This window comes from Lepisosteus oculatus, chromosome 22 (genome assembly GCF_040954835.1).
Source record: "Lepisosteus oculatus isolate fLepOcu1 chromosome 22, fLepOcu1.hap2, whole genome shotgun sequence".
NCBI lineage: Eukaryota > Metazoa > Chordata > Actinopteri > Semionotiformes > Lepisosteidae > Lepisosteus > Lepisosteus oculatus.
In genome coordinates, this window is record NC_090717.1 from 9,632,295 (window position 1) to 9,658,139 (window position 25,845).

The following is a 25,845-nucleotide window of genomic DNA, read 5'->3' on the forward strand; positions in this document are numbered from 1 at the left end:
CTGTATTACAGTAATTCAATTCCCCATATACTGTAGCTGTAAATAAACAGAGGTAGAGAGCAGATTCTACTGTGATAAACCACAGTGAAATCATACTTGATTAAAGTGAAACATTACACAAACTACAGTAAACATAAGCATGGTTATCACTCTATCATGGTGTAATCACAGTAAAGCCATAGGAATTTGCTGTGTTATGCAGACTATTACAATAGTATGCTTGATATAACATTTGGTGCTTGTACTCAGCTGAGGAACCCATGGTGCGATTGTGGGATTGTGACTGAACGCCTCTAAGTCAGAATCCGTCCTTGATAGATGATAGGTGATTGTATTAACAAAACTCCCTGCAATCTATTACACCATTGTGCATGTTATTTAATCTCCAAAGCCTTTTAAGGCTGTTGATTTGACAGCCTATGTTTACACATTAATGAGCAATTATCAATCATCAACCCTAAATTTACATTTTACGAAACATCGTTTCATCATCCAGACCCTTCCAAAATGCAGTCAATATGACCAGACTGTGATTATATGGTTAAGTGGATTAAATAGTGAGCAAAATATGGCAATAACTAATTTCCTAAATCTTCAAACATAAACAGAATCAAAAGTGAAAACATCGATGGTACCCCAATCTAGTTTGCCTGCCCCAGGAACTTGATGCTGAAAGTAGATCGAGTCACAGACAATAGCACAGATGTATCTATTCCATTCCATAAATCACAGGCAAGAGTCCAAGATATGTTTTTTCCGGACAGTATTCTTTCCTGTGATGGATTAAAATGAGTTCATGAATGACTGTTTTAATCCAGTTTAGTCATGTTCAATCCCGTTGTTTTCTGTGTCTGGTGTTAATGTTCTCTACCTAATAACAGGTCGAAATTAATTAAAAGGAAATAAAGTACACAGTTACTGTACCTAACAGACCATGAAGTCCAAATGGATAGAAAAGAGATACACAGTCCTCCCCTATGATTGGCGCACCTGCCCTTGATTTCACACTATAAAAATCTAACTCTTGTAGCGGTAAACAACAGTTACGCCTAACATCATTCCTGAGGAAAGAGAACAGGAGAAGAAAGACAATGACTACTGTTGTGACAGAGCTGGTAGGATTTAATTGTAATTGTAACAGCCTGTGTAAGATGGAATCAAGCTCTTGTATTTCACAGATGACAAGGATAATAGTCCCTGGTGCTCTGTTCAAACAGCACCAGTTGTAGCTCAGTATATATTGTAGTCTTTCTTTGAATGTGCACAATGTTTTCAGTGGCTATCTAATAATATATGTTCTAATTTTAATGAATCCAGGTCACTGGAGGAGTTTTAATTGTTGAATGTTTGGATTTTAAAACATTTTACTCTAGTGTCAAATGGAGTCAGGCAGCTCAATGCACCAATTAAAATTCTATTTAACATGTTAGAACCAAAACCTAGCATCTAGGCCAGTGGCAGCTGTTTTAATTAAGAGAACACTTCAAAACAGTGGACTTATCATTTGATGCTTGTTCATTTTTAATCTTAAATGGTCTGGCCTATTTATTTTTCGTTTTTCGCAGTCTAAGTATTGGAGACTTATGCTGTTGACACTGGTGCTGGGGATTGGGGGGTCATTTCAATATGGGATTCAAGTGTCTGTCATGACCTCACCCTCAGAGGTAAGCACCACAGACATCGTTTTTATCAATGGATTCACAACTCAACTTACCTTTTCTGGCATCAGAACTAACGCTATATATCTTCCTGTGCAAGTTTTTGTAGTGTTAGATACTATGCATGAGCTGTACATAATGATACACCAGACAATGAGAACTTGGTTCTGAAAGTTCCCAAGGCCATATTTATAAGAGTAGGGCTGTTAATCCCATTATCATTCCACAGGATCCCAAAGCACTTACAGAGAGTAGGTAGCTCATTACATGCACTAATGAAGATTATTCATGAGTGGAAAATGCTGTGTAAATGCAGTAATTGATCGATGGATGGATTGATTGAATTCAGAATCAGAGCATCTTAAACCATAAAATAATGTTCCTCTTAGCTACAGCAAACTTGAAGAAGCAGTTGCATGGTCAGGACTATTGAATCATCTGTATTGAAGCTCACTTGCTGTCACGGACGTCCAAAGGGACTAACTGTGGGGAGCAGGAGAGCGGAAAAAGACCCATATGCGTAGCGGCGAGACGGGAAAAAGACCCGGGCTCATTAGTGCAAAGAGTTCAGGAATGCCGTATAGAAACCTATGCCCTCAGGGAGCGGACGTGGGGCGCCCTGGTGCTAGGCGGGTCTCAGGACATCCGAACGTCAATGCTGAGCGAGGACAGAGTGCAAGACCCGGAAGTATATAGCCCAAGGGAAAGAGAGGGACAGGAAGGACAGCAGACTGGAAACTAGGGACAGGACAGAGAAGGAGCGCACTCTGGCTGCAGAGGGTGTGACACTTGCCTTCCGATCCCTGTTTGAAGACAATTCAGAACTTTGTGAACCAGACATGGAAGGACCGCTATGGAGAACCAGCAGATGAGTCCACAGTGAAGCTTATCTGGTCCTTCATCATGTCCATCTTCAGCCTCGGGGGGTGGCTGGGAGCCATCAACAGTGGTAAAATCCCAGTCATCTATGGCAGGTATGCTCAGGAATGACTTCCCAGGTCCGCGATGATGTGCTATTCATCAGTTCCTTGTTTTCATTGTTGAAGGAAATGTGCCAATTAAAACTAATTTGAAAAGGACAGCTTACTGTCCCCCATTTATAATGCCCTCTGGGTACATATTTTAGACAAGATATCACTTTTGGGGAGTTTTTCGCTTGTTCAGTCTGAGGAAGATCGAAAAAAAGATTAGATTCTATTAAAACACGTATCCACATTTAGCAGTTCTGCTGTTTTGAAATATTGTAAACACATGAAGAATGGTTTACACGGAAAACATGTTCTCCTCAGATTTTCCCTTAAGTATTCCTGGAATTTGCTGAATGTATTGAAGTGCATACCATCTTTAATGAAGAAAAACAATCCCTACATACTATACTGTAGATTTAATAATCAAGGTATTTAATACTGAAGAAGTTTAACATACTGTACAGCCCCTGGCACACAGCTGATGGGGAATAGAGGAGCCCTGGGATTTATACCCTTTGTCATTTTCATATACAGTACAATTCCAGAGCTGGATTAACATTCTAATTATTTGGAATTTGATTATGTGAGTTAATTAAAAAAAAAGTTTCAGTTGAAATACAGCATAGTAGTAAATATTCAAATTATTTTGAATTTGAATTATTGCATTTATCTTAAACTTTTTTTTTCTATATAATCAAGACTTGGACACATTACATGACCTTGTGTTTGTTTTCATTGTCCCAGAAAAAAATGTTTGCTGTTCAATAATGTTGTAGCGATTGTGGCGGCAGTGCTGATGGAATTCAGCAGAATGGCTCAGTCCTTTGAGATGATATTACTGGGAAGATTTCTGTATGGATATAATACAGGTGTGTATCGAGATATGGCCATTTTTGACAGCCTTCAGTTTCCTTTCCTTAACTCAAGATGGCTTCGCTGTTGATTCATTTTCTCTTTGCGCTGTGTCTTTGTACAGGAACATCTTTTGAATTTAGCCTTGTGCTACAAAACAGATATGTTCCTCTCTGGCAGTCAGGGGGTAATAGTTACCCCACAAATCATATTTATTTACACAATGGAGAACAAACATCACAGAAAAAAACTGAATTGCTGTTCTGAAACCTATATTTAAATATTTTCAAATATGACACTGTAAGAAACACAAATCCAGCCCAGAATATTCCTCCCTTATACCTTTTTAGTATTTAACAATGACTAGTTCTACCTAAGGCTGTTTACAGTACATTTTTAAGTGCTTTCAGCTGTTTTACTCAGATCAAATAATCTGCTTGGCAAGTCATTTGTTTAACAAATTATCCTGCGTGTTGTTGTCTTTTAACTGCAGGTCTTGGTCTTAGCGTCCATCTCATGTACTTGGGTGAGAGCTCGCCGAAGAAACTGCGTGGATTTCTCACACTAACCTCATCGATCTTCATTGGTTTGGGGAAAGTTTTGGGTCAAATTGTTGGGCTCAGGTAACCCTCCTTCAATCCAGTCTTCCTTTGGGTCCACAGGTAGTGAAGCCAGCACTCTGGGTTAGCTTTGCCTCCTGTGGCTTGCGCTGGCCATGATCTAGTCAAGACCAGTATTCTATTAATATCAAAGCTGTCTTCAAATTAAAACGTTTCAGACCTGTCATCTCTCTTCAAGAGCAATAAAATCCATTACTTATTAAAGACAAATGATGTCTGGTGTTAGCTAACAGAATATAAAGAATGTTGCTCTTAGTCTAGATCTCCTGAAGCCAGGCTCTACCAATCTACCAAAGTCCAACACGTGCAAATATATCTTTGATTGCTTCTTAGTTATCAGAGGGGAAGGCAACGTTGTCGTGTTTCTCATGACTGCCTTCCAATTCCAGTCAAAACCAGCTAGCCTCCTGCAGCTCTGTCACAAGGCCATAGGAATGACTCAGATTGGCCCTAGATATTTCTCTGCTCACAAGATCATCGACTTTTTTCAATGAATACTGTACATTACTTACATGCAAAATGAAAGACATTATCTATTGACCGGCAATGTTGTAGAGCAAAACCGAGCTGGATATTTCCATGACTCTTCTCCTGCAGTGCATCATAAACTCTAATTCGTATTAAGCCTAGAGTGGGAATAAAACATCCAGAAGAAACACAAGACAGTGTCAAAACAGGACAGAACACTGTAGACTCTACAACGGGAATGTAAAAGAGCTAAAGGCAGCATTCAGTTCACTTAACTGCTTAATTAACTTTCACTTGTTCTATGCACTATGTTCATTTTTGTTATGTAGGTATAACTGATAGTTCTGATAAATTCACATCTTTTAAAAACAAGCAATATAAACACCTAATAGGTGGGGAAATGTAGAGCTGCAATAATCCTGTTTTCATTACAGTTTTTTATGCCCTTATGTGTGCAACATTTGTTTCCATCAGAGAACTGATGGGTACAGATACCCTGTGGCCATATCTGCTGGCACTGAGCGGCATTCCTGCCCTGGTGCAGTTTCTTGGCCTGCTCTGTTTCCCAGAATCCCCACGCTACCTGTACCTGGACAAGGGTGATGAGGAGGGCTGCAAAAAAGGTAGACTTGGTATACGGATCATCAAAACGCATGCGTGCTTGTAAAGCTGCTAGAGAGAAAATCTGAGCTCTCAGCGCTTATGATGTGTAAGCCGCAAAAGCCCATAGCAGCTTTAATGTTCTTTGGGGAAATAAAACATCTGTTGTACTGTAGCAAACCCATTACTGTAATACAGGGCATTACAATCTGAAGAACCAACAATGTTTTGTGACTTTGAAAGCGCAAGTTACATTTTTCCCAAACAAAACTGAAATCACTAAAGCCACTGCACAGTATTTTAAGAAAGTTATATCAGGGTAATACTTAGAGGTAGAACTATTAAGCCAGGTAAAGACAATTTTCTATGTCTTGAGATGAGATTGGAAGAAGGTGAAGTTGCAGTAAATTGTTTTTATTTTCTTTCAGGAAGTCTAGACAATTGTTTTGGATTTTTCTGACCTTAGTAGATTGATTTTTCGTCTTTGAAAAAGCAAGGTAAAAATGGAGATGATGGAAAAGGCGTGTAGTAAAATACCGCCTCGTGTGCTCTTGACACAGCTTTGGAGGAGCTGTGGGGTGGCGAAGACATCAAGCTGGAACTGGAGGACATGGCCAGGGAACGGGAGGCGATGGCAGGCGAGAAGGCCAAGACGGTGTGGGACGTCCTGCGGTCTCGGGCAGTGCGCTGGCAGTTGCTGACTTTGATTTTCCCCTGTGCCTGCATTCAGTTCTGTGGAATCAATGCGGTGAGTGACAGCCAGGCTTCTGCATCAGACTATCCTCCAGAGGTCTGAAAACGTAACTGAGGCCAAAATCATCCCTTTCTCAAGTGTTCATACTGCAATGGCTTTTCTTTACTTTTCAAAAGCCCTGTGAGGAGGATGGTAATTAGCACCCCCATCTTGTAAATTGACAAGTTAACTAGGATAAATAAAAAGGCATGGTGGAGTTGAAAAGAAATCAGGTCTTCTGGGCTCCTGCTAAACAGATAAAAGCTTTAATCAGTAGCCTCAATGCCATTTTGAGGTCACTTTAAATCACCTCATGGCACCTAAAGGACTGGGAAGGGCTAGAAAAATGCCCCAGATAATCTAGTTGAAAGTTCAAATCTTTGAGAGCGGAGCTGGTTTGAAACCAGAACTTGGCCCCAGCTGAGTTGCAGAACAGTGAAGCAGCTGGACTTATATTGTTTTGCAGATTTACTTCTATGCATTCGACATCTTTCGGGAAGCTGGGGTTCCGGAAAACAAGATGCGCTACCTTTCCATCGGCATCGGCACAACAGAACTGGTCACCATATCGCTGTGTGTAAGCAGCTGCCTCACTTTAAAGAACCGATCAGTGGTCGGCTTGTCAGTACAGCACTCTGGGGGAAAGCTAGTCCGTCGGTACAGTATATCTGGCATTTAACTAAATAAGGAGAGAGAAGGGACTTCTTGTGGACTAAGCAGAATACATTTAGATTTTGAATTGTGTTAACTTTTCTATTCTCTGCCCACAGTCATTTCTGATAGATCGTGCTGGCAGGAAGAAGCTGATGGGGCTTGGCTACCTCTTCATGGGATTGATCCTGATCGTTCTCACTGTGATGCTGTCTGTGAAGGTAATGGGAATGGTAACTGAAATACATGGTGAATTTTGTGCACTCTCCTTTCAGCATTAAGAAAAAAATGGGGGGGATTTCCTTGAGAATATAATAATCATTTCAAAACATTAACTTTAGAAGGCTTTAGAAGAGGCAAAGGGTGTTTTAGAAAAGTCAATCAGCTTAATTTGATTATACTTTCTTTACAGGACAAGTACTACTGGGTTCCGTACTTCAACATAACCCTTCTGTTCTCTGTTATCTGTATCTATGGATTGGGACCATGTGAGTATCAAATTATATGAGCTCTATCACAATAAAAAACTGTGATACTTGTACATTTCGCTCTATACTGTACCTAGGAAAAAGTTGTTTGTTTTCATGTGTTTTGTATATAATAGTATAATATTATATACTAACTAAATACTACTTTCATTGGGTGAGTATTAATGTTCTATGGTTGAAAATAATAGAGATGGAGTGTAGGTAGAACTCTTCTTTAACATTCCTGTAACTTTGGCCTGCACTTGTATATATCAAGATACTGGACTGCGCTGTTCTGTGTTAGCCTGTAAAACAGCTTCTGAAACCAAATTCCTTATTTTTTTCTCCTCCTTCCCTGCAGCCGGAGTGTCGATGGTGCTTCCTGCTGATTTATTCCTGCAGGCCTGGAGGCCATCTGCATATGCCGTTAGCGGGACAGTTAACTGGCTTGGTCTGTTCTTTCTTGGGATGTTTTTTCCTTACATAGTGGTAAGAAAATGTATTTTTCCCTTTGTTTCACTGTGTCTTCCAGTCAAAGAACCTTGTCTTTCTTAAAACACCAAGTTTGCCTCCCTGCCATTTAGCCCTTCCAACACTGTTGACAAACAGGCAGCTGCTGGTTCTGTTCGTTGACTTGTTTGGCACGGCTCTCACAAGTCCCCAGGAGAAAACAGAATTTTAACATAATATTTCCTCTGTCCGCAGGAAGGCCTTGGCCCGTACTGCTTCCTCATCTTTGTGGTCTACTGCATTCTTAGTGCAATATTCCTGCTGTGGTTCATTCCCGAAACCAAGGGGAAGACTATGGTTGAGATTATGGAAGACTTCGACAAGCTTAACTTCAAGGATAGGAGAATGCCCATCAACAAGGAGGATTTTACCCTTGCCACAAAACTCTGAGAACATCTGCAATATCATTTATTTTTGCACTTTTAGTTAAATTAAAAAATTCAGGAGTATGTTAAATGGGGAATATGTCCACTTGACAGAGTGTATGGGTAGGAAGTACTGTGACTTGTTAGTGCTTTCACCAGAAGCTGATATTTGATAATGGAGTCTAGAAAAGATTATTGTTAATTTATGTGGCGAAAATATTTGTCCAAAGCCATTTAGAGCTGTGCCCATTTATGCAGCTGGGCATTGTGGGAAGGCTCGTAACCTTCCAGTTGTGAGTTCAGAGCCCTCAGTGGTCTGCTGCCAGAGAGCTGGCATGGTCATATTGGTTAGCTTTATTTCAGAATCAGGTATTTCCTATATTTCAGCACATGCTCCTCAGCTGAATCTCAAAGGTATCCATTGAGGAGGTGTATCATGAAATTTCAGGTGTTTTCCATGTTGTTGATATATATGCTATTAAGATCCAATAGCACCTGTTCTTAAACAATAGTAAAAAGAGTAGTAAAAAGTGAATCTTGTGTTATCTGTATGTCTTATTTTAAACACTATGCTGTTTATTTTGAAACAATATTCTGTGCCTGAACATAACTTGTTTGATTTATTTTTAAATTTAGTTCAATATGTGGGTTTGCTAAAGGGCACGATCATGGTAGGAATCTCTCTTCTTTCCAGAGTCCATAGTCACAATGTCGTCCTGTGTGGATTTTCATATTTCTTTAGCAACTCATGTTTAGGCAATTTGTCTTCAGAAAAAATCATTTGCCGCATGAAATAAAAAGAAATGTCTGAGGTTAAAAAAACAGTCAACCACTATTTCCTTTTTCTTTTTGGGGTTTCCATGCATGGTAAATGAGATTAAAGGCTTAGGAACTATGACTTGATTCACTTTTGAAAAAACACAGAAGGAAGTATAAATAAACGAATCCTGGCTTTATGACCAGGGATGTATCTGGTCACACTTTTATGGACTTATTGGAGAGGAGCGATATCTTGTTACATGGTGACCACAACTGTGCACAATATTCTATATGAGGTTTTACTAGTGCAAATCAACATACAGTAATTCTAAGCAGGTTCTGTACATCTAGATTATCCCGCTGTGGCCTTGCCATCCACTGTCATGTTAAACACTACAATGAAATCACGCTCGCTAATATTCATCAGGTCTGACTATACGAGAGATTGATTCATCACTAAAGAGGGCATCACAGAGGTGACTTATTTTCTTACATATTCTTTCTTGATTTCTTGCAGGCTTGTCAGTACACAGGTCCTATCACCTCATCACAGGCGCCAATCAACTCTTTCACTAATGAGTTCATTTAGTGCCCCTGCCACAGTATGACTGATCCATTATTCAAAATAATGACAAAAACATTTCGATCAACACTGTCATCAACCAATTTCCAAAATCCGCATACTTTTTCCTAAAACATACAAGCATCCTTAGAACGCCAAGTTCTATATGATGCTCGGCTAATGAAATATGATCCTTTTTATTTGGATTTCCTTTCTACAGTTCTTTGAGATGTTTTTCATGAAGGCACCATAAAAATCAAGATTATTATTAGTAGTATAATTTGACTTCTCATGTTCACTGTTCACATGGCAGCCCTCCTGTTCTGAATTTCAGTTGTTCATTAATTTCAGCTGTTAATTAATGTCTAGCCTTACTTGACTTACTGTAGGAAAGGTTACAAACTGGAGGAGGCTATTCTGCTCCTCTAGTCTGTAAAGCTCCAGGACACTGCCCTGCCAATGGTTTATAAGAAACAATTCTGAATTGATTCAGATTGATGAATTATGATCCATGTTTTTAATAACTGCCTTCAGGAGAAGCATTGGCTTCCTTTTTAAAACATTTGGTGTTTGGATTGCTTTGAATTTTTTCAAACCTATGGCAATAGAGAGCTTTGTCCTCAGACATCACAATATCTGTATGATCAAAACAATGAATACAAATAGTCCAAAGGTCATGGCCCCCCTCAGAACTGAAGGCTAGCTAGCATCTGTGGTAGACACTGACTTCATCTCACGCACCAGCACTGCTGTCTGCCCTGTAAGGACACTGAACAGAGCCACGGTTAATAGGATTTCACACTAGTGATCTCCATAGGTGATTAGGCAGACAGTGTGAGAAGTTAATTGTGCTAAAATTTAACTTGAACCGTGCCATGCTGAGTCACTTGTCCTCTTACCTAACTCCACGAGAAAGCTGAACGACTACCGCACTGGACAATAACGAGCAGTCGCCCAGGAGGAAAATGGCAAATGCACTGAGAGACTTGGTATGCTTAGCTGCGATTTCGTTTTAGAAAATATTGTCTTGATTTTCACAGGTTTAAGACAAGGAGAACCGTCTGGCAAATGCAGGGCTTCATTCTATAAATGAATTGAATATAGTGTACCGTGGTTAGGCACGATTTACCGTAGTTCGATTGCTGGAGTGAATGCTGGCACTACTTGATGACTTGTTTATTCTTCTCTGATGGAAAATATACCTCAAATATGTTTTTTTTATATAGTTGGATGATATTTTCATAATGTAATTCTGTATCTGCTAATTTACTACAATTATTTTTGAAATGTGTAAATTATATCCATATGTGTATATTGTAGTATGTGTTATATACATATGTACAGATCTATGTATAGTAATATAATGCAATAAAATACTGGTAATATATTGGTAATATACTGAAATATACTTGTTTATAGCATATTTGCCCTTATACTGTTAAAGCTATAAGTGTATTAATAGTGTTTCCAACATGTTACAAACATTTTCTGTATTTCACTGCAGTGGGAAAGCCCAAAACTCATTGCAGCTACTTTGGTTTTTGGAATTGGTGGGAATTTTCAATATGGCTTTCAAATATCTGTTCTCAATGCTCCGTCTTTGGTGAGTACCACGATAATTACAGCAGCTCCGTTCTTTACTGAAAGGTGTACAATGCATTTTGATCTCTGAGGAAATAGATTTGGTGTCGTTTCAAAGTTTTGAGCCAAGTAACCAATAATACCAGGAATAATTTTGACAAGACCACATGCATCTGAATATTAAGTATTCAACTTAATCATATGGAAGCCAACTAACTAAACAGCCTTTCGATTCAGTACATCAAACAGTTTATAAATGAGACATGCCAGAGACGATATGGTGTCCCACTGGAAACATGGAAGCTGACTTTGATCTGGTCCTTCACGGTATCTATCTTCTGTATCGGAGGCCTGGTGGGGTCACTCTGCGCTGGAAACCTCTCGGTCAAATATGGAAGGTATGAAGGAGTGTGTGATTTCTTTCTCAACAGCTCAGGATATACTGTACCTGTACACATATTCACATATTCATTATGTGTACATGATGGAGGTCTGAAATGAAACCATTAAAGCTTTTTCTAGCTACAATGCCATTCTGTAATAACTTTAATTATACTGTGAGGATTTGAATGTGCAATGAATGACCTCTCATTTTATTTGCTGTGTGCTGCATACTAATGTAGCCCTTAGTGAAGAACTGAAACACCATTCATTCACAGGCACATCCCTCCTAATTACAGCTCATGCAGAATTTCTGTAGTAACATTGTCCTACGTGATTACTGTTTATAGCAAGTTGGTTTCAATGTGGTTTCCCTTTTACAGAAAGAAGTGCCTTCTGCTGAACAATTTTGTGGCCATTGCTGCCGCTGTGTTGATGTTAGTGAGCAGAACTGCAGAAACTTTTGAGATGATCATGGTGGGCCGGTTCCTGTATGGGATCAATGCAGGTATCACATCAGACAGCCTCAGGCTGTGTAAATTCAAACAGGCTTGTTCCGTGTGATGCAGGGAGTTCTATGTAAAAAGAAAAAATGCCCCATGGCACAGACTGGAAACAGGAACATTAATCATCAAGGACCTTCAACTTGCTAATTAAGAACTTGCTCCCTTATTCCTGACTGAGCAGCTCTCAATTGTTCAATTGCGGATGAACAGACACAAATGGGAATGGCATTGGATTACTCTGCTGCCTAACTACCTGTATTACATCACCAACAGGTCCCTGTTTTCCACTCTGCAGGGGTCAGCTTGAATATCCACTCCATGTATATGGTTGAGTGTGCCCCCAAAAAACTCCGTGGGCTTGTCGGGGTCTCTGTGGCCACCTTTGTGTCCATCGGGAAATTTTGGGGTCAGCTGGTTGGGCTGAAGTAAGTTTGCAACTCCGCCACTGTTATTTATGACAGAGGACATTTTTTTCAATTCTTTTTTTTGTTTCCGCGGTATCGTAGTAGTATAGGATGAAGAAAAGAGTAACAAACTCACGGTGACGTTTTTAACTTTGCCTCCACCCGACAGCCACATCTCTTGGTCACTGCTCTGTGTCTGCCTTCCTCTCAGGGAGGTCCTGGGCACGGAGGAGCTCTGGCCTGTGCTGCTGGCCTTCAGTGGCTTGACGGCTCTGCTCCAGCTGGTCACGCTGCCCTTCTTCCCAGAGTCCCCTCGCTACCTGCTCATCGACAGGGGAGACCGGGCGAAGTGCGAGGAAGGTAATCGTGCTGGTCCCCACCACTGGCTGCAAGGCTGAGCTGGTAAAAGCTTTTGGGTTGCATACCTCGGAGGTTCAAGGTGACACAGCCAGCTGGGGTCCCTCCATTGTTTGAATTGCATTGATCATAATGCAATAAACCATCTATCCATTTTCTAAACATTTCTCCCAAATTCAGCGTTGTGGTAGAGCTGGAACCTATCCCAGCAAGCAATGGGTGCTGCGCTAATCACTGCTTCTCCACACCACCCATAATGCAATAAATAAACATGTATCAGGGGCTTTCTTTCCCCAGGCAGGTACTGTAGCTCTGAGCTGGCCTTTCCAGATTTGTGGCTTAGTAATACAGTAAATGCATCAAAACATCAGTCTTTCTGTCCATCTATACAATTAATATACTGTATAGTTATCTGGTGCACTCCTTGCAATTAGTAATTATGCATGGATATTGACTTCATTTAAATCATTCTGTGTGTGCATTCTAGCCTGTAACAGCAAAGGACAGGGACCACTCCCCCTTGTCTTGAGACAACAAGTTTGGCACCACTCTAAATCCACAGCTCCAGCACAGCCATGTTTAAACGCGTTCCATCTGCACGTGTATGTCTGCATTGCCAAAGCCGGTTCATTTTAATTTTTTCCCCCCCAAGCCATACAAAACCTGTGGGGAAAGGGGGACTACGCCTCAGAAATTGCGGACATGATGGCGGAGCACGCGGCTATCCGAGGGGTGAAATCTAGGAGCCCCGTGGAGCTGATCTGCGAGAAGACGTTGCGCTGGCAGCTGCTGACCACCATTGTCACCTTTGTCACGTTACAGCTGTGTGGGATCAACGCAGTGAGTAGAGGCCCAGCTAAATGTCAGCAGTTTGCTACCTAGTTGAGTGGCTGGTCTTAATACCAATACCACTTCTTTGCTGTTTCCTGTAAGCGGTTTCAACTTAGCTCTCTACTCAGGTGGTCCTCTTTTTTCTGCTTATACATGCAGTATGTATTAACCTGTAATAATATATTTCTGCATTGCCCATTTTAGAAATAATGTTAAATCTAAACTTTCTTTGACACTGTATTTTAAAATGAATGATCAATTTGAGCATATGGCCTTGACTGATGCGTGTTTTTTTGGAAGACGCACATAAGCCAAGCTAATGGGAAATGCATTTACAGCTGAGAAAAAGAGACACACCTTTACGCCAAGAGTGGAATGGGTTGGGGGGCGTCTGGAAAAAGTTATCCAGACATGCTGTTGAACCTGATACAGTGGCATCTTTCAGAAAATGTGTGGATGTGATTCTTTGATTTCTAGCCATTAGAAACCAGCTAACTGGTCTCTTGTTCATCACCTTTTTTACAGTTTAAAGTTTTCTTGATCTTTTTCACAGTGCTATATGCATTGCTCCATGACACAGGGCTTTTTGAAAGTCTGTAATTCCAAAAACAAAGGACAGAAAATAATGAAAGCAATCATCAAAACTGGTTATAAAAATTAATAGGTAGTTCTAGATATTTAATGGAGTTTGTAATGAAGGTTTGGGAGGGATGACAACAACCGAGTTCAGTCAGACTCAGCAGTCCATAATTAGCAATCAAATCACTCATGACGTTATTTTCTCTCCTGAAACACTATAAATACTGTAAGTGATCCCCTTCTCTCCCTCACATACGTCTTTTCCATCCCACCTCCACCCCATCTCCACCTCTGCAGCTGCCCCTTGGTCACTCCTCACTCTGCAGGGGCGTCCCAGCCTGCTCGTCCAGTAGCCAGGAGGTTGGCCCTCAGCCAAGCAGGTTAAACCAGATTTTACCTAAATACTACATAATCCTTTCAGTACACTTAATTCTTGGGTGTTGTAAAAGAGACTGAACTGAATCACTTCAGCTTTATTCCCAAATATCCAACATCCTTCCCCAGCGTATCTGCGTGTTGAAGCAAGGCCAAACTGGTACTGAGCATTGATTTTAAGATTATTTGTCAAATCCTGATGAAGTTTATAATAAACTCCTTTCTTTACCTGGCAGGTCTACTTTTACTCATTCGACGTGTTTCACGCTGCAGGTATTCCAGATAAACTGATATGTTATGTGGCTCTGGGAGTTGGCTTGTGTGAGATAACCACCTCCCTGACCTGTGTAAGTATATCTGCCTCTGCTGACTGGAAAGGCTGATTTTACCATTCAGGCTGAATATTTAATTCCCAAAGGTACAAGACCATGTAGTACGCAAAACAATGTTCCCAAAAATCACATAATAAATTTTTATTAGAAGACCAAATGCACTAATCCTGTCATTTATGTGTCACTGACATAGGGAATGATCATTGAAAGCACAGGGAAGAGACTCCTGCTGTTCAGGGGCTATCTGTGCATGGCAGCAGCACTGGCCCTGCTGACAGTCACCCTCGTTCTGCAGGTAAAGGGATCTGTCTCAACCTGGCTCAGGTTAGGTCACGTGGTTTTGAGAATGCCTCCTGACTCCTTATCTTCTCGTCCTCGTTTGACAACTCATGGTGCCAGAGGCAAAAGGTATATAGATAAGAGTAGGTATAAGAATGGGGAAGAGTCCTCATCTGTTTGACATGGACAGCTTTTAAACTACTCCAAGCATGAAATGGAGCAGGAACTGTGCAGAGGCTCCAGTAGAAGATATGCATACCATGGAAGAACAGTCGGAAAACAAAAATGTCTTCATGATTATGAGTTTAGGAGAGTTAGTTCTTCTTGGTTTATTCCATAGTTCTGCCCCTTTGTGTTACCCCATACTGTACATGACAACGCTTTGCAAAGAAAAGGAAGTATGGTGAGGGAAATGCAGCAGAGGAGTGTTTCTGAGACCCACAAATTGCCAATGATGGGTGCTACCCGATATCTTCCATATAAATATACACTTCTGCTGGCAGAACAATATGAGCAGACAGTGAACGGTGTCTAAAATTAGTGGTTTCCTGAGTGCGTTTGAAGGGTTGGCACCCTGGTTTGTTACTCTGAGCAGGTTCTTTTTCTTTTTTCTTTCTGTCCAAGTATTGGAATATTTTTCCTGCTTTTATTTTCTAGGAGCAGATTTCGTGGATGCCATATTGCAGCATGGTCTTCATTTTTTCTTTCATCTTCTTTTTTTCAAGTGGACCAGGTGTGTATGCTACCTGCAATAACTCTATGTTAAGATTTCTCATTACGAAAACACTACAACTCAACATCTGGAATGAAGTTGCTCATTGCAATTAAATTTGGAAAACAGAATGAGGGACTTTTCTGACATTGACGTGTGTCATGCCTCCTGTAAATTAATACAGAAAAATCCAAAACATTGCTACTGCCTGTGACATTTGTCATATAATAGTCAATGATAGAGTCGTTTAGTGGTTCAACAGCTTGATTCCAACCCCCACCACCTTTCCTGTGAAAAGGTGTCTCCTTGCTTTTAATGTCCGGTTGCACCTTAGGGTTTGCAATTGAGCACGAGATAAACTATTGGTCATTCAGAATCACTTTTCAGGATCTTGAACCTCAGTATGTAGTGCCATTCTGTAGTTAACAGCTCTTTTTGTGGGTTCTGGGGATAGAGTATGATATTGGAATTTGATTGGTTTCGATCCAGGTGGTAGCGATAGATCACACTCTTGACCAGAGTATGCTGAGACAAACTGAAAACTCAACGCCTTTTCAAATATTGTGGAAAGAGAACTGTTCAAATACATATGCAAGAACTTGCATTTTTAATGGAGTAAACAGAATTCCATCAGCTTATCCTGTGTACATCTACAGCCGGAGTAACAGCTCCCCTGCCTGGAGAGATTTTCAACCAGTCCTACAAACCAGCTGCCTTTGTCATCGCATGTTCTATCAACTGGATTGGTCTCTTTCTCATCGGAATGATCTTCCCCCTGATTGTGGTGAGAGAATTGTATATTATACAATTACAGACATAGGTTCTGGTCCATCCTTTTACACATTATAATTATGATTTGTAAGAATTTACAAAAGATTTGTCTAAATCTTTTACTGTATTTTACATACATACTGCAGTACACAGTAAAGATCTCGACAGAAAATAAGAGTTTATCTCTGGGATTATATCCCATCATATTATTGCAGTATTTTACTTGTTACATGACAATACGAAGAAACCTACTAGTCTCTGATAAATCTTTTTTTGTTGCAGGATCACTTGGGCTACTTCTGCTTTCTTATCTTCTTCGGATTTTGCTTCTTCTCTGGGGTGTTTGTATGGTTCGGCGTGCCAGAGACAAAAAACAGGACTGCGCTGGAAATCGCAGAGGAATTTAGGAAAATGCACACAAAAACAAAAATCAAAGCTGTAGAGTCCATAGGAAATATTGAAGCCCAGCAATCCATCTGGTCAACCAAGCTCTGACTCCTGGCATGTGGATTTGTGAAGGCAGAGAAGATATTCTGTAATAATAACAAAATAATAAAATGTGTAATAAAAGGTTTTTGGTATATATAGGCAAAATGGTCATCAGAATCTTTAAAAGTAAAATGTGTTGCCTTACTCTCTTTATGCTTGCTATATTTAGAATATGGTTGTAGATATTCACAAAACACTACTGTAAAATCACATCACAAAACTTCCTTTTGTTTGGTATTTTGCTTTTTGGCGAGCATATAAAAACAATATATCCAGACTGTGAAACATTATTTTTCTCAGAATGTTGGCTAAAGCTTGTATCAACGTTTTAAATAAACACCAGAGTATGAGAATGTGAAATCTTCTGTTTCCGTCTTGTTTTTTATTCCAACAGGAAGACTAAAACTGCCAGCTTTTATGCAGGTGCAAAACCAACTCTCTGAGGCATATTTGTTATAACTACAAAAATACTAACAGACTGTTCGTTTTTGCTTTTGACCTGCAGAATTATTTATACTACTACATGTTTATTTTGCTTATTTTGCTTTGTGTAACCATTATTCATTTAAAAACATAACTGCAAACGAAACCACATGGAGACATTAACTGCGCCTGCCTCACAGGCGCTTCTATTCTACGTCACATCCTACGCAGCTCAACATCCGCAGACGTCAGCTGCGTGCAGTTCGTTGGGGTGGGTTGGCGGAATTTTTAAATTCTCAGACGTGAGGCTTGAAAAAACAACAGGAGGTGTATACTAATAAAGTGGTCAAGGTAAAGTGATGGATGAAGATTATATTTATTATTATTCAGGGGTGACGTGCGGTTTGATACGTTAAACGTGAACATGCAACATTTTCGGACTTCGAGTTTGCCGTGTTTCTAATTGCAGTAAATGTCATTGTAAATGTAGAGAAACGGACACCCGAGCGTCTTTGAATCGCTGCAGAAATCGACGAGTGCAAAATTGTAGGCTTTCGCTGGCAGAAAAAAAATAAAAAGTGACATTGCTATGTATTACAATGGAGCTTTAGTTTCAAGTTAGCGGTTTAGTTCCATTCAGTGATGTTTTTCTTTTCCTGTTTCTGGATTGTTTCACTAAACACTGTGTTTCCAATGTGATACTACTTGACCAAACTAACGCACCTAGATTTTAATTCCTGAGAGGCATTTATAGTTTTTATTATTGTTGTTATTCTGCCTAATTCATTCCGAATTCTAGAAGGACGATTCTGATAACTGCCTTTTATCTGCTGTTAAAACATTGAACCCCAAAGGTACGATGCTAATTCGTAATACAAGTGCTATGTATGTCTAACATATACCGTATATGTCTAACCTAAGAATATAATTATGTTGATTAACTATTTATGTTCGAATAAAAGCCAGGAGACACTAGATCCTACAGGTACTTGAGACGTCAAGAAGATAGACAATGTTTGGATATATAGTTAAAACTGTGTCGAATATTATTTTCCATTAGTTGAACGTTGTAACTGTACAAAGTACTAGTAAGACATAGAATATTGTGTGTAGTTGTAGTCAATGCGATATAAAAATGATATATCCTGCTCTGAGAAGATACGACTTTGGTGTCAAATTCAGTTCACGGAAGGCCAATGAGTCTAACTAAGAACATAATTAGATTTGTTATTTAATTGAGGTGAAATAGAAAAAAATACGGTAGACGTTCAGGAAATAAGGTGGACTAAACAGAAGACAAACTTATTAGTTTGAAGAGTGAAAAACACAGGGGGGTCTGATTGCAAATGCTTTGAAAATTGAGAACAGGAGGCACATTTCTACATAAAGGGATGTGGGAGTCTAACCAAAAGCCTTGCTTCTTTCAGCAAAGGGCTGGACAAGATGTTTGGGTCACTTAGCTACTAGCTGCCAAAAACAAGTTACAGGATATGATCAGAATGGCCTTCTCTCATTTGTAACCTTTACTTAAGACGGTTATAAAGAGAGCTGGCCACATCTAGCCAAAGAGTTTGGTAATCCACGAGATCCATGACTCTAAGATCCTCTGTATTGTGCTGGGTTGTCCCTCTGTGGGTGTTAATATGTTACGTGTTTCATTCTCAGGAGTGAGAAGATGAGTCGTGCTTCCAGCAGTCGGCAGTCACTGCTGCCATTGAGGGTGGCTGACAATGCCAGAATGAGTCTGGCAACCCCACAGCCGTAAGTACCAAATTTCCTAGTGTTAGAAAACAATTTTGAGTGGCACGATAGTTAGCGTTGCCACCTCACAGCACTGGGGCCCTGGGTTCAATTCTGGACCTGGGGTGCTATCTGTGTGGAGTGTGTGTGTTCTCCCCATATTTGTTTGTTTTTGCTCTGGGTGCTTCAGTTTCCTCTGTACTAATATGCTATAATGTACTATAATTGGCTGTGTCTACCCTGCAATGTGCTCATTCCTTGCCTGGATAGATGCCGTCTCCTCTGAGACCCTGTGTTAGATAAAGCAGTAGGAAGATGGGTGGGAAAAATCTGTTTTTGAGAAATCCTCCTTTTAGCCTTTAGTCTTTGTTCTTAATTTTACAAAACTGGGATTAACATTTAAGAATATATACAATAAGAGAAATAAATATACGTGCAGATATTCAGTGGCGGTTCATTTGTACGAGAATCTAGTTTTGCAATTAGTGTGTGTTCCTCAGTCAGGACATAATTCAAAACTGAAGGGATGACATACTGCAGGTTATGTTACCAGTGACAATATTGCCTTGGGGTCACTTTCATCTTTGTTTTAAAGATTTTTAATTCTTCTGTGTGTCTCTCCTGATGCAGTAAAGAGCGCCCTGGGTTAGGAAAGTTGAGTATTGCAAAGCCCCAGTCGGGAACCTCTGAGCGAAGAACAAGCTTTTTTGGAAAAAGGTAATTTGGACACGTGTTGTTTTGCTTTACTTTTCACACCTGATCACGGCATCTTGTGAAAGTGTATACTTTGTGTTTTAGGACGAGTGGTGCTGGTATGTTTCGCAACAGTGCATTTGGGACTTTTGGAGGCACGGAGAAAATGAAAGATCCTCGTCCCCTTCATGACAAAGCATACGTCCAGCAGTGCATAAAACAGCTTAGTGAGGTACGAAAAAGAACTAATTGGATATTCTTGAAAAGTACTGTTTCTTCTGAGCGTCCATGTTCCTGAATCAACTGTACTCTTTTTCAGTTTCTGTCAGACAATGGGTTTCCCAACACTGTGACAATGAAGTCCCTCCAGTCTCCATCCACCAAGGAGTTTTTGAGAATCTTCTCCTTCATCTGCAGCTTCTTGGATCCCACATTCGACGTACCAACATCCAAAATTGAGGAAGAGATTCCTAAAATTCTTCGAGAGCTGGGGTATAGTAGTATATGTCAAAATCAAGTATGATGCTTTAGATTTTGAAATATAAATGACCAGAAGCACGCTCATATTAAATGTTCGAAGGTTTAAAACTACAATTTTTGTATTAATTGTACAAACCTTTTTTTTTTACTAGGTACCCTTTTGCCATCTCAAAAAGCTCCATGTATTCTGTTGGAGCACCACACACTTGGCCACAAATACTGGGGGCACTGATGTGGTTAATAGACGTTGTAAAGGTGAGTCAGCAAAAAGGTGGACTTTCCACAATGTAACTCTAGTTTAAATGCAAAAGTCCGTTTGAATCTGTGTATGATTCCTTTCCAAAGGTGAAAGGTGAAGATTATGTTCACAGCTGGTTTTCTCTGCAACTTTTTCAGCATGTCCTAAATACGGTTTTGTTCAATTATAGCTTTCCAATAACATGAAGAGTCACAATTTGCTGTTCTCTGGATTCCCTGAATGTGGCACAGAGATAGAGGATGGTGCTGAATTTACAAAGGTAAAGTGATTTAATTCTAGTAGGAGCATGATTGTATGTCTTTATAGTCTATGCAAGTATTATGCTTCATGTATGTGAATGAGTAAATTGGGAAAGCAGCCTGAAAGCTAGTTATTGTTTCAAATAACAAGGATAAAATTGGGTTGCTTTAATATTAATTTGGTTTTGTGTCTTGCTTCTAGATTAAATGTAAATCCAAAGTTAATCATGATGTTTCAGAGAAGAAATGCTGCGCTCAGTATTTTCATTTTAAGTTTTTTCTTATATACGTAACGTCCAGGTATAACAGGAGAGCATTTAAAGCAAACCAGAATGTCCTTTGAGTGGTTAATCTGATTTGATGTAAATATTGGGTTGTGTTTTTCAGATTTTTGTTGAGTATGTTTCAAAGGCCTATAATCGTTTCATGCAAGGTGCCGACACATTTGAAGAGGAAGATAAAGAGTATCTTTGTAAATTAAGTAAGTAACGCTGTAATACTGTTAAGGATTCATGTTGATGATTTATGCATTTTTAAACAAATCCTTAAAGTATGCAATGTGTAGGGTCGCCAAAGAGTGATGTGGTTTTAATCCTCATTGAGTGCAGAGGCAGTCAACTCACAGCCTTCTGTTTTATGTAAGTGTAATGTATAGTAAACCTTAGTCAGAAGGAGTCACAATGCTTATTGTGACTTCAACACCCTGGAATCTACTTGCACCCACTCCAATTCCAGAAACAGGGTTTAAATCCCCCCAGTGTGTTGTGTATATTGCACTATGTATTGCCTTGTAATTGGCACTATCTGCACTTTGCACTATGTGTATCCTGTCTACAATATCTATGTCTGTGTCCTGCTTTTTTACACCGTGGACCAGGAGGAATGATATTTTGTTCCACTGTATACTTGTATATGGCTGGAATGACAAATAAACGTGAACTTGAACTTAACGTACCTTTTTTGATCCAGAAAAACTATACAATTTTGATGAAGCCCATATGGAAACACTGTCTTTTAAACACAAAGTGCTGACAGAAGAGGTTGAAAGACTTGAAAAGGAAACTCACCAGGTTAGTACTGTTATCAATGTAGTACAGGGTGTAAACTTTTAATTAACAAATTTGTTAATTTTGCTTATCTTGAAGTGTTTTGAAAACTTGTATTTTGTTTAAATATAATGCTAGTTTTAAACGTCAATCTTTTTTTACATGACACATTGTTAATGATATCTGTGTTAATGGCTGTCTTTTTATGAACAGGACATATCTATAATAAATACATATGTTTGTGATACTGCTAGATTTTAACTGAATCAAGTTATTTGATCTTCGAATTTAGCTGTTTGTTTTTAATTTTTCAACAGGATAGAATAATGGCAAAACAAGCAGAAAAGATAAAGGCGCAGACAGACCTGCAGAAAATTCAGAATTATCTAAGTAACCTTGAGACCTTTAAAACCAACCTGGAGCAGTCAATATCTGCTTTGTCTAATGAAATAGAGGGAGAAGGTATTTTTTTTTCAGTTTCTGTTTCATGTTTATTTTAAAGACATGGTATTTTAATTATGTGATCAATGAATCTCAGTAAATACAGCAGTAGAATTTTTCATAATCTGTATTATAATTAAATATATAAACTGTTTTTTTTTTTGTTTGATATAAAAGTCTGTCAATGTTTAGAATGCATCCACTTTTTCTCATCCAGTGTGTTTCCATTCTCATGCTTTAAACTGGCTGCCACTCTTTTAGAATTTAAAAACGAAAGTGACTTCCTGTATCATCATCATGTTTTGTGTTTTCTTTTGAAGAGTTGCAGGTGGGAACATTAAAAAAGGAGCAATCAAGGCTGCAGCACAAACTCGAAAACCAGAAATTTTCTCAAGCCGATATCGAGAGAATCAACCTGGAAAGAAATGAACTGCAGCAGACGATTGCTACCCTGACTAAAAGTCTTGAAGAAGCTGAGCACCATATGTGGAATGAGGAAATCGCACTGGCAAAGGCTAAGGAATCTGTAAGTGTTTCCAGGAGTGTAGCAGGAGTGTGATGGCAAATAAATACTTCAGCCTTCAGTTTGGAATTTGGGATTTTAATTAGATCTGGATTGGGTGTCTTCAGTGAAAATGTATATTTTAGCTTATGCCACTGTTCTGAAATTCAAAATGTAATCCTTTTTTTGTCAAAGTTGGATACAGAACTGGCAGAATATCACAGACTTGCCAGAAAGCTACAGCTGATCCCATCATCTGCTGAAAACGCCTGTGGCCGGGACTTTGAAATCAGGATTTCCCCTGACGCTGGACCATCGAATATTGCTCAGTATAAAGCTCAGATTCATGTAAGACTCTTTTTGCAGTTTGTGTTTTATAACGCTTGTTATCTCCACTATGACCAGTTTTTTTATGGGACTGTTTCTTTTATTTTAAGATTCCCTTGATGAATTTGATTTCTGAAACGGAAGAGGAGAATCGCACACTCTCAAATCAGAAATTAAGCCTCCAGGAGACACTGGAACAGGTAATAGATTGACTTATAGCACTCTTAGCCTTTCCATGTTTTAGTATCTGTAAGGGTAGATGTAATTTTGACAAAAAAATGCCCCATAAGTGACATTTTGAGAAAGTGTTGAACGCCTTTAAGACTAAATTAAAGCTCTGAAATGCACTTTTTTGAAGGTGAATTCCAATATAGCGGATAAAATGAACGATACGAAGCTGCTGAAAGAGCAGATACGAAAGCTAGAGGGAGAGATGGAACAGGAACTGCAGGCAAGTATTTTGTTTTCCATTTATTCTATTAACTTCCATTTCTTTAACGATGATTTTTTTTAACCAGATTAAATTTGCTAAAATTATCCAGACAGGGAGGGCGGCCCAGTGGCGCAGCGGTTAGTGTTGCTGCCTTGCAGTTCTGGAGCCCTGGGTTCAATTCTGGACCTGCGGTGCCATTTGTGTGGAGTCTGTGTGTGTGCGCTCCCTGTGTTCGTGTGGGTTTCCTCCTACGGTCCGAAGGCATACTAGTAGGTTAACTGGCTTCTGGGAAAACTGACCCTGACGTGAGTGTGTGGGTCTGTCGGTGTCTGCCCAGCGACGGAGTGTCATCCTGTCATCCAGGCCGCATCCTGCCTTGCTCCTGATGCTTTTTGGGACAGGCTCCGGCTCCCACACGGTCCTGCAATTGGTAAAGCAACGGTAAAAAAACGGTAAAGCAATTGGAAAATGAATGGCTGGATCCAGACATGGATGGCGGGTCTTTGCTCTTGCTTGTTTTCCAATGATCCTGGAGCCCCTGCACGTTGCCTTGATATTCTGCACGCTGTGCCCCATGTGTCCTTTAGGAGATGGAGCGTGAAGAGCAGAAGTGGGCTTCTGAGCTAGAATCGATGGAAAGTAACAAAAAGCTTCTGGAGAAGAGAGTGACTGAAGGTTATGATGAAGCTGTGGAACAACTGAAAGCAGCCCAGCAGCAGTGAGTTAATAGAACAGGCTCTAACTCTTGTTTCATAGATCACGCAAAGGACCACCTTGCTTACAAGCATGCTACCTAGTAAGCAGTGACACAGGATTTTCCACATACTGCAGTCATCAGTTATATCTGATGAATTGTGTCGTGCTTCTCAGTTACTCGTAGATAATCTACAACTACAACTGTATAATCCCTACTGGAAACACTTTTAAAATTTAACAATGGTAATGAGTAAGCAATTTCGAATGGAACAAAATGTTTGTGAAGGGATGAAACCTGCCTGTACCACTCTCTCTTCAAAACATATGTGAATATACATTAATTCGATTATGTGAACACTGGCTACACTGTAGCATGTTGTTGAGGGATTCAATTCAAAGCTGTAGAAGACTGCTGTTTCAGTTTTTTTTCTGTTTTTGTTCAGGTATCACCTAGTATTGCAGGAGACCAAAGAACAGTCCAGGACAGTTGCCAGGAACCTTAGTGATGTTTTTGATACTGCAACCAACCACTTGTCCATTTTGGAGGTACGTGTTTAGATAGGTCATCACATTGTTTCCAGAAAAACTGACATTTTGCTGAAAGTAACCTGCCTGCTACACTCTTCTGAATGACATCATATTTGATCATTCAACAGCTCTAAAGTAATTTGAAAATATATGTTTGATAAAGTTAAGATATTAAATTTCATAAAGGACTAATGAATTGCAGTTGAAATTAAGACCAGTACTAGATGCATATTACTCAGAATGCTTACTTTGTAGTTTAGCTTCCACAGAGAAAGAATTACTCAGTAGCATCAGATAAAGCATGCTTTAAGCAAAGATTTTCTTTGTCATCCTCATAGTACTGCACTTGTCTTTCAGAAAGCTATTCAAGAGCACCACAAAAGGATTGACCAAGACTACAGAGCAACACTCCAAGATGATGAGCTAAAGGACATTAGGGAGATGATAGAAAAGTACCACGAAAAAGCAAATTATAAATAACTGTATTTTATTAAATACTGTGACCCTGTAAATTTTCCTTCTGGCAGTTTTATTTTAGTCTTCTGTTACTTAAAGGAGGAAATTTGTTTTGTATTCTGAGAGTTATTTAAAATGCAATATTTGTTTAAAATCATGTGTTGCATTTTATAGTGCCCATCAGTGTAATTATTAAGATCAGTTGTTAGGACCTAATTGTTTTTCAAAAGCATAATTTTAAAATTATATTTGGCTTCTACGTTTTATACCGTTGGAATTTATTTCTACAGCTGTTGAATATTTGAAAAGCATGCAGTTATCTTGTAACCTTAACACGGTGTTATAAAATGCTTAATAGGGATTCTTAGGAGTATCTTGTACAAATTCAGTAGAACTGTTTTGTTGCATTGTTTAATAGTGAATAAAGTGAATAGCTGTTCTGTTCAATCTTGTAAAATGCATTACCAATCAAATGTTTTTTTCTTTACATTGTTGAAGATGTTATGACCAAAACTAAATAAGAAGGTTGTATTTAAAAGTGGGAGGATGAGTTTTGCAAACTCTGTTGCCTCCAGAAAATAGCGTTGAACCTACGAGCTACGTCATAGGTGGTTAACTTGTTGGCGTGCGTCATGTCTTTTTAAATGTTAAGGGTACGAGCTAAAGTGTAACAGAGCGCTTGAACTCGACAGACGTTCACCAGAAAAACAAGGCGCTATATCTCGGGAACGAAAACAGCACAAACCGGCACAAACGTAGCACTAATTAACGA

General features: G+C 39.4%; 3 protein-coding genes and 1 long non-coding RNA gene across 4 annotated transcripts; 3 read left to right on the top strand and 1 right to left on the bottom strand.

Moving 5' to 3' along the window:
- The first annotated feature begins 1,014 nt into the window (after positions 1–1,014).
- LOC102691905 (solute carrier family 2, facilitated glucose transporter member 11-like) lies at positions 1,015–9,400 on the top strand. The gene is made up of 12 exons (XM_006640407.3): positions 1,015–1,115; positions 1,566–1,664; positions 2,472–2,632; positions 3,371–3,495; positions 3,972–4,101; positions 5,041–5,189; positions 5,727–5,914; positions 6,366–6,476; positions 6,670–6,771; positions 6,963–7,038; positions 7,379–7,506; positions 7,723–9,400. The coding sequence occupies exons 1-12, from the start codon at positions 1,092–1,094 to the stop codon at positions 7,915–7,917; spliced, it is 1,488 nt and encodes a 495-aa protein (XP_006640470.2). The 5' UTR covers positions 1,015–1,091; the 3' UTR covers positions 7,918–9,400.
- On the bottom strand, positions 2,626–5,043 carry LOC138224504 (uncharacterized). Its single transcript, XR_011183006.1, has 3 exons — positions 4,611–5,043; positions 4,048–4,198; positions 2,626–2,823 (listed from the first exon to the last, which is right to left on the bottom strand). It is a non-coding gene; the product is annotated as an uncharacterized lncRNA (long non-coding RNA).
- Positions 9,401–9,485: 85 nt separating the features above from the next.
- Positions 9,486–17,170, top strand: slc2a11l (solute carrier family 2 member 11, like). Its single transcript, XM_006640408.3, has 12 exons — positions 9,486–10,202; positions 10,718–10,816; positions 11,032–11,192; positions 11,559–11,683; positions 11,977–12,106; positions 12,297–12,445; positions 13,095–13,282; positions 14,464–14,574; positions 14,753–14,854; positions 15,496–15,571; positions 16,207–16,334; positions 16,604–17,170. Exons 1-12 carry the CDS (start codon positions 10,179–10,181, stop codon positions 16,814–16,816), a joined length of 1,506 nt encoding a protein of 501 aa, XP_006640471.1. The 5' UTR covers positions 9,486–10,178; the 3' UTR covers positions 16,817–17,170.
- A 308-nt stretch (positions 17,171–17,478) lies between these two features.
- Positions 17,479–25,520, top strand: ndc80 (NDC80 kinetochore complex component). Its single transcript, XM_006640409.3, has 17 exons — positions 17,479–17,584; positions 18,899–18,994; positions 19,604–19,690; positions 19,772–19,898; positions 19,986–20,158; positions 20,299–20,401; positions 20,575–20,664; positions 21,032–21,125; positions 21,614–21,714; positions 22,008–22,152; positions 22,452–22,657; positions 22,829–22,981; positions 23,071–23,160; positions 23,319–23,411; positions 23,981–24,111; positions 24,533–24,635; positions 24,975–25,520. The coding sequence occupies exons 2-17, from the start codon at positions 18,909–18,911 to the stop codon at positions 25,095–25,097; spliced, it is 1,905 nt and encodes a 634-aa protein (XP_006640472.1). The 5' UTR covers positions 17,479–17,584; positions 18,899–18,908; the 3' UTR covers positions 25,098–25,520.
- The last annotated feature ends 325 nt before the right edge of the window (positions 25,521–25,845 follow it).